Source organism: Arachis ipaensis, chromosome B03 (assembly GCF_000816755.2).
Source record: "Arachis ipaensis cultivar K30076 chromosome B03, Araip1.1, whole genome shotgun sequence".
NCBI classification, from domain to species: Eukaryota; Viridiplantae; Streptophyta; class Magnoliopsida; order Fabales; family Fabaceae; genus Arachis; species Arachis ipaensis.
In genome coordinates this window covers 17,742,327-17,750,340 of record NC_029787.2, presented here as the reverse complement: position 1 = coordinate 17,750,340, position 8,014 = coordinate 17,742,327, and the positions used below count along the sequence as shown (strand labels likewise).

Below are 8,014 nucleotides of genomic sequence, written 5' to 3'. Positions count from 1 at the left end.
TCTTAAAATCTTCAAAAAGTAATACATTGATCAGTCTAAGTTATTTAAAATTCAAATTAAAATTCAAATTCAAAATAGTTATGAAATTAATGTATTTTTTGTTTTATTAAAGATTCTTTTTTTTTAAATAGATTTTATTAAAGATTCTAACTTTCTTTTTCTTGGTTTGGAAAAGTAGGAAAACTAACAAAATTGTTAGAGGAATAAGAAATCAAGGCCCAAAAAGAATAAAAAAAATTGAGTGGTGTGGCTGGGAGAGTTTCTCGTGTCGTCTAAAATAAACCGCCCTATCGCTCTCTATATAAACTTCACCCCCTGACCCAAAAAAAATAAAACTTCACCCACCGCACCTTCGTATTCTTTTGCCTTTCGCAATTCACCGACAATACATCGCAACAAGTTTCTGGTATTATTACTGTTCTTCCTATTTAAAATATCTTCTTTTTATTGGTGTTATTTCCTGTTTATGCTCTTTCTCTCAATCGACGCATATGTCACCACAAGTTTGAGGAATAATCTCGTGTTTTGCAATGTGCGGGGTTGAATTTGTTTCATTGCTTTGATCTTATTGTTACGTGTTTAGTTAATTTAGATGTTGGAACTTTATTGTTTTCCCTTTTCAGGTGAATGATTTTTTCCTTGTTGGCTATTTTTGTTTGTTTGTTTGTTCGCTCAATGTTTTCTTAAAGTAATTGTGCGTTAGGAACGAGGCAGTTTTATATATGCGTTGTTTTGTACTTTTCAAATTGTTCGTTATGGGAAGGTCTCGTTTATAGTTAAGAATTGAATCGTTACATAATAATTTAGTTAAATAGATCAAATCATTTAATAATTTTTAACTATTAACTTTACATGGAAACAGCTTTATAATTACTCTTCAAACTTACTCCATATGATCATGTGTGCAAATAGTTGAAACTTGAAAGAATATGCCTTTGTACAATAACAACGTTTATGTTCATTGAATATTTTGTATATTTGTTAATTGTTAGATAATTTTCATATTTTTCATGGATCGAGAACTCATAGCAAGTGAACACTTTATAGATGTGTATCCAAATTTCTCATCAATCATCTGACTTGGATTATATTCTATATATGTCGTTCAGTGCCCCGAGTGGTTGATTACAGCAAAAGGACTTTGTTCGTTACAAGTTAGAGAGGCCAACTTTCATGTCTGAATTCGACACTAACATCTCAACTGCTTTTGGTGGGTATTGAATTTCTATCTGCTCGAACATTTATGCTGTATGCATATATTGACACCAATGTTAACTGATTTCCTTTCAACAATTTGTCATTGGTTCTGTCTTTTTGATGTGATTCTGTGATTGAATAGATCCCTTTGCTGAGGCAAATGCTGACGACTCAGGTGCTGGGGCAAAAGAGTATGTTCATGTGCGTATACAACAACGCAACGGAAGGAAAAGCCTGACAACTGTTCAAGGATTAAAGAAAGAATTCAGCTATACTAAGATACTCAAAGACCTGAAGAAAGAATTCTGCTGTAATGGTACTGTTGTACAGGACCCTGAGTTAGGCCAGGTTTGTGTTCTTCCTGATAAATTATGTTCCTTATTTTAGTTTTTAGTTTTCATTCATAGCATAATAAGTGTATCATATTTAATATTCTGTCTTGATCTTAATTACAAAACTTTTGTTTTAGGATTTTGTAAATGAAACAAAAGAGAACAGAAAAATGTTTCCCGGTGTCTATGTAAGAACTGGTACCTAGAGATATAGTAAGGAATGATAGAAAATAGAAGAAAACCTCGGAATTCGATTTATACACTATAGTTGTAGTGCAGTACGTTCCAGTACAGGAACGGGCATGTCTGGTACGTGGTACGTCACCTAATTAGGGAATTCTTATAACTATGATTTATACCAGTGGGTGTAAACCTTCTACTGCAAGAGTGTACTAACATCGAAGCTTGTACCAATAGTTTGCGAGTATTCAAGAGACTCGCGCTCTCCTTGCCTGAAGTATATTTCTGACCTCTCTAAGATAATCCTCTGGTTACCCCTCTCAGCCCTTGATAATTCCCAACTCCCCTCTTAGAATGCTCACACTCTTACTTTGCCACTCGCCAGCTATGCAAGTTTGTTATATAAAACCCACTCTAGCCGCCCAATTACATTAAGTCCTCTAGGTTCCTAAAGGTTTCCTTCACAAAATCTTAAAATAATTACACGAGTATCATTCAGATATCGGTATCCAATCTTTCCATCCTTCGATGAACAAAATCTTACATTCCAATTTTGCATGGATGCAGGTCATACAGCTTCAGGGAGATCAAAGAAAGAACGTTTCAACTTTCCTTGTCCAAGCGGGCATAGTAAAGAAGGAGCATATCAAGATTCATGGTTTCTAAGGCCTAAGCCGCAATTGGCAGGCAATTCAGCTTCAGGCTCCAATTAATATCGCTATATATAGCTTATAATAGTCTGCTATATTATAGTTTAGAACACACCATATAATAGTTTCTACCGTTGTGGATGTTTATTTGCTGGGTTATGTAGCAGAATTATATGTATGCTTCTAAGACAACTATCTTCGATAAATTTGTTATTGTTTATTTTGACATATTGAATGATTGTTATGGATTTATGGGAACTTACCTGTTTGGTTTGTAAATGCATTTTTATTTTCATTTTTAATTTCTGGTTTTAAGAATTTTGCAAGAAAAATAACTTGAAAAGGAACACAAGATTCTATTGTGTTCAGAAGCAAAAAATCTTCTCTTCACACAATTTTAAAGATCAGAAAAATCCTAGACAGGATGAATTGAGTAATGCGTTTGCAGACGAGTTTGTTTTCTTTTATTTTTTTTGAGTCAGAGAGACTAGTTTTTCCTTGACCTGATAGATTTTTTTTGGGGTGTTATGATATATAGTTATTCGGGTTTGCTTTCCAAAATGATTCAAAATGGTCTACAAAGTTCCTGTGTTTCTTGCTTCATGTTTTTCCCCTACAAAATCTAGCGAATTTAGTTGGACCTGATAGGCTGACATATTATTGGGCTACTAGAGAAGGTATACATGGTTTTACCATTAAAAGTTAAACAGGTCCATGACCCCAAAAAAAAAAAAGGTATACAATACATCTAAAAAAGGTCTAATATACATAAAGATGAAATTTTCAAAATTAAGGTCCATGACTCATATTTAAGTGTTTTAAAAAATATTCTTAATATTTTTAAAGTTACAAAAGTAAGTATATTATTTCTTTTTTTTTTTGCAAAATATAAAATGGGGAGCTCATGTTTTTTAAAATACAAATACTTTTTTTTTTAAATTTTACTAAATCGAATTTTTAGTATATCTCAATGCACCTCACTCCACAAACATTTTAGAAGACTAAATATTGTTTCTAAATGATATCACATAATGTCTATATATATATGGATTTTTTTTCTATAAATCACTATTCTTAAAAGTCTTATTATTAAATTAATAAGAGGTGTATGAATAGTTATATCTCCAACATAATTCCTTATGTAGGAGTCTATTTTGGGGTCCCATGATAATTTTTTTTCTTTGTATTGACCTTATGTTAAAATTCTTTCTTTTTAGAATTAATAAGGATTGAACATTTAAGTCATAGAATTTTTATATGTCATAAAATTATTTCTTTCAAAAATTTAAGATGAAAGGATATATAAATGGTTATATATTTAACACACACTCTCATGCAATAGCCTTTGTTGGGTTTGCACAAATTCTTTTTATAAATTTTCTTTTTTTTTTATTGGTCTTATGATTTTTTTTAATTTAACAAGGATCAAACTCTAAATTTTTCGATAATAGAAACTCAATACCATACGATGATGTCATTTTTTTTTTCTAAAAGTGTGACGGAGAAAAAATATCGAAAAAGATTTTTACAAAAATATCGAGTTGTAAGTATAGTTTTAAACCGACAATTAAACTTCAATCAATGTTTAAATTGTTTGTCCCAAATACAAACTCAATAAAATTAACCGAAATATTTAATCCTCGGGTCATCTCTCAAGGAATTACAGGAAAGTGTATTTATTATTGGTTATGAGATTGTATCTTTTTGGGTTTTGAGTTTAATAAGCAAAGAATGTAAATAACAAGAAAATAAACTAACAACTAAGAAAAGTCCTAGCAAGGGTTGAGAAGCGGAATTCCTATCCTCATTACCATTGTCAATTGTGATGGTAATTGCAAATTGCTCTCACGTAATTAACCTCTAACAATTGAAGGAAAGTCAAGTGAGCAAATCAACTTGAGTTCACAAGTCCTAATAAAAAACTAGAGTTAGTGAAGCTCAAGCCAACTAGCAACTTTCAATCAACAACCAACAAGAGACTTTCACAATTCAAGAGTCTCCAAATTACTCAATCCAAGCTAAGAATACAAAAATCTAATTTAAAATCCAACCAAGCATTTTATCAAACATTTGGAAGGCACAAAATAAAAGTATAGAGAATTAATAAGAGATAATAAAATCTAAGATATCCAATTACAAGACAACAATAACCAATAATTAAAGAAAGAACAATAACATAAAAATATGAATTGCATTAATCTAAATCAAAGGAAGCAAAAGTGCATAACAATGAAATAACAAACGGAAGCAATAACAAATAAACTAAAAGAAGTAAGATACTAGAACAAACAAGAATAAAGGAAAACTAAATTAAAGCAAGGTGAAAATTTGAATCTAAGAAGAAATAAGACTAAAAACCCTAAAATCTAGAGAGAGGAGAGAACCCCTCTCTCTAGAAACCTACATCTAAAATCTAAAATTGTGAATGAAAGAGAAGTGAATGATTCTCCCCTCTTCTCCACTCTGCAACCTCTAATCTGTATTTTCGGGCCTGAAATTGGGTCAAAAGCAGCTCAGAAATCGCCCCCATCGTTTTCTGTTTAATGCAGCACATGACGCTCTGTCACGCGTACGCGTCATTGGACTTTTCACTGGCCACGCGTAGACGTCAGCCACGCGTGCGCGTTGTATGTCTACTGCACCAGTCATGCGTACGCGTCGCCCATGCGTGCATGTTGCTACCAGATTCTCAAAACTACAATTTCTTGTGTTCCTTCCACTTTTGCATGCTTCTTTTCCATCCTCTAAGCCATCCTGCCCTGAAAAACCTGAAATCACTTAACACACATATTACGGCATCGAATGGTAATAAGAGAGGATTAAAATTAGCAAATTTAAGGCCACAGAAGCATGTTCTCAATCATAGCACAAAATTAGAAAGGAAAATGTAAAACATGCGAATTATATGAATAAGTGTGAGAATAATGGATAAAATCTACTCAATTCAATACAAAATAAACCGCAAAATAGTGGTTTATCAATCTCCCCATACTTAAACATTAGCATGTTCTCATGCTAAGCTCAATAGAATCAAAAGAGTGAAGAGAGATAGTAGAATTTATGAAATGCAACCTATCTAAATGAATGATGCGAAATGCTTTTACCCACTTGGTTAAAAGTAAATCAAATTCTCGAAAAAAAAATATGAACTGGATTCCACTAATTCAAATTATAAAATGAAGTACACATAGACTTGCAAGAAGAAAGCTCGTGAAAGTTGGGAACAAAGAATCGAGCATCGAACCCTCACCGGAAGTGTATACACTCTAATCACTCAATTGTTTAAAGTTCGATTCTCTTAATTCTCTACTAACCTTGCTTTCTAATGTTTTCTCTTCTTCTACCAATCAACAAAAATTTAATGCACAAATACACATATCAAAAGGTCTTTTAAGGGTTGTAATGGGGTTAGGGTCAGGGTAGGATTGTATTTGGTCAAGTGGATAAAAATCTGAATCCTTGATTAACCTAAACTTCCCACCTAACTTAAGACAATCCATGTAATCAGAATATAAAATCTAACTACCCATTAACTATGTTTACCACATATTCATGCACCTCTATTTTGAGTACAGTACATATGCATTGCTATCACCATTTACTTTGGGGCATTTTGTCCCCCTTTTTTTTATTTGCTCTTTTTCTTTTCTTTTTCTTTTTCTTTTATTTTTGGTTTTTCTTTTTCTTTGGTTTTTTCAATGCATACGATTAAGGTATTGAATGCATAAACATGTCCTCAACCTTCTTTTCATATTTTCACAAAAAAGTCTAACATACTCAATTCCCAAACCAAATATTGCCAAACAAAATTTTTCCACACTTAAATCATGAATACTTTCACTAGTCTAAGCTAACCAAGGATTCAAATTAAGGTCATTCATTATTTTTCACTTAGAGTTAATGATGTGCTAAAGTAAAGAACAAATGAGGTGAATTAGGCTCAACATTGGTTTGCAAAGGATAATGAAAGGGTAAGGCCATATGAGTATGTGAGCTATAGTGAAACAAATGCCTCAATCACGTAAGTGTATACATGCATCAAACAATGGAAATATAGAATCAAGCAAGACAAATATCACAATTTTAGAGAGAACAACACACACCAAAACAAAGTATTGGTTGATAAAATGCAACCAATCAAATAGGTTCAAAATCTTACTGGGTTTTGTGTGTTCGAGCTCTAAACCATGTTCCAAAATAAATTTCTTCAAGCAAGTTCAACACAAATTTTAATTCAAATTAGTGAAATGCTATAAAATAGTTTCTTGGAAAAGAATTCATCACTTCAACTAAGTAGTACTATTATGCAAGCAACTAACTACACATGCAATCTATCATGCAATGCAACAATTAACTAACAAAAAAATTAAAAATTGGTGTTGAAAAGAAAGTAGTTACCCGTGGAAGTCGGTATCGACCTCCCCACACTTAAAGATTGCACCGTCTTCGGTGCATGCAAAGATGTGCAAGTGGATTAGGGTTGCTATTGTTGAGTTAAGAAATTAATTAATAAAATTGATGATGACAAACATTTGATTAGTGGGCTAATCACCCAATTAGTTTTGATTATTTTTGATAAGTGATGCAGGCTAAAAACAAGCGTTGCAGCAACCCAACATCAAACAAAAGATATATGCTAATGGGCTGAATGGTAAGTGAAAATAAAGACAAGCCCAAGTCATTCATCTCAAGCAAAAAGTCTTCCAAGAAGCAAGACAAGGCACCAACGGGCTGAACTTGAGAAGAACCCGATCCAAGCCCGAATTGTTTTTCAATTCCCTCCATCTTGCCTTACCAGAGGCAACGTTCCTCTCCTCTCTAATAAAGTCAAATCAAAGCTTCAGAAAAGTAAGAAAGAGAAAGAGAGAAAAAGCTTCTTCCCTAAGCTAGTAACCAAAGAAGTAAGAGAGAGAAAGTTTAAGCTTGAAACACAGAAGCTAAAACAGAAAATCCAAACCAAATCAAGCTTAAGTTAAAGGTAATCCATCTCATTTTGCATGCATCAGATCTTCTTCTCTTCTTCCCAACTCTCTGCTCTATCCGAAAATGGCATTCAAGGGAAAGTTGGTCTCTGCCCTATTCTGCTTCACATCTACGGTCACAAGTGATACTTGGGGACCAAGTAGTTTCTCAATGGCTAAGATCAAGTTGACCATGAGAAGATTTCTATAGTTACTGCTTTGTGGCTTTCGGTCAAGATGAAGGAGTCAGAAGCAAAGTTTCTACTCTAAGGTTTAATGTGAAAAAGTGAATCTGTGGGTGGGTAAAGCTCAAGGCTCTAGGTGTTGACCATGGAAGAAGAACCAAGCAACAAGCAAGGAGATAAATGAAGCTTGCTGTTCATTCAGAAGGCAAGGAGAGAAAACCAGAGTGTGAGAACAGTGTTCTGTTAAGAAGTTCCTCTACTTGGATAATGCTTTCTTTCAAAGAAGCATTCGGCCAATACTGAAGAACTGAATCTGAGGTTTGCGAATCTGGTTTTGCACATAGCAAAGAGGCTGCTGATGAAGTCAATCTCCTTCATGTTTTACAGATTGTAATGTACTTTTCAAATGTTTATCTTTCTGTAATTTCTTGTGAGAAAAGGCATATTGTGAGAGCTCAAGTAAAAGCCATGAGTGGAAAAAGGCTGAGTGATACACTTGAGAGAAAAGC

The 8,014-nt window shown here is 33.2% G+C and overlaps 1 protein-coding gene across 3 annotated transcripts; it reads left to right on the top strand.

Moving 5' to 3' along the window:
* LOC107629954 (protein translation factor SUI1 homolog) lies at positions 255–2,638 on the top strand. Of its 3 annotated transcripts, none has more exons than XM_016332922.2 (4): positions 255–406; positions 1,110–1,210; positions 1,340–1,545; positions 2,277–2,638. In XM_016332922.2, exons 2-4 carry the CDS (start codon positions 1,174–1,176, stop codon positions 2,373–2,375), a joined length of 342 nt encoding a protein of 113 aa, XP_016188408.1. In that variant the 5' UTR covers positions 255–406; positions 1,110–1,173; the 3' UTR covers positions 2,376–2,638. The 3 variants fall into 3 exon arrangements, with proteins under 3 accessions (XP_016188408.1, XP_016188409.1, XP_016188410.1); XM_016332923.2 differs by having other exon boundaries at positions 321–406; positions 1,102–1,210; XM_016332924.1 differs by lacking the exon at positions 255–406 and adding an exon at positions 444–532.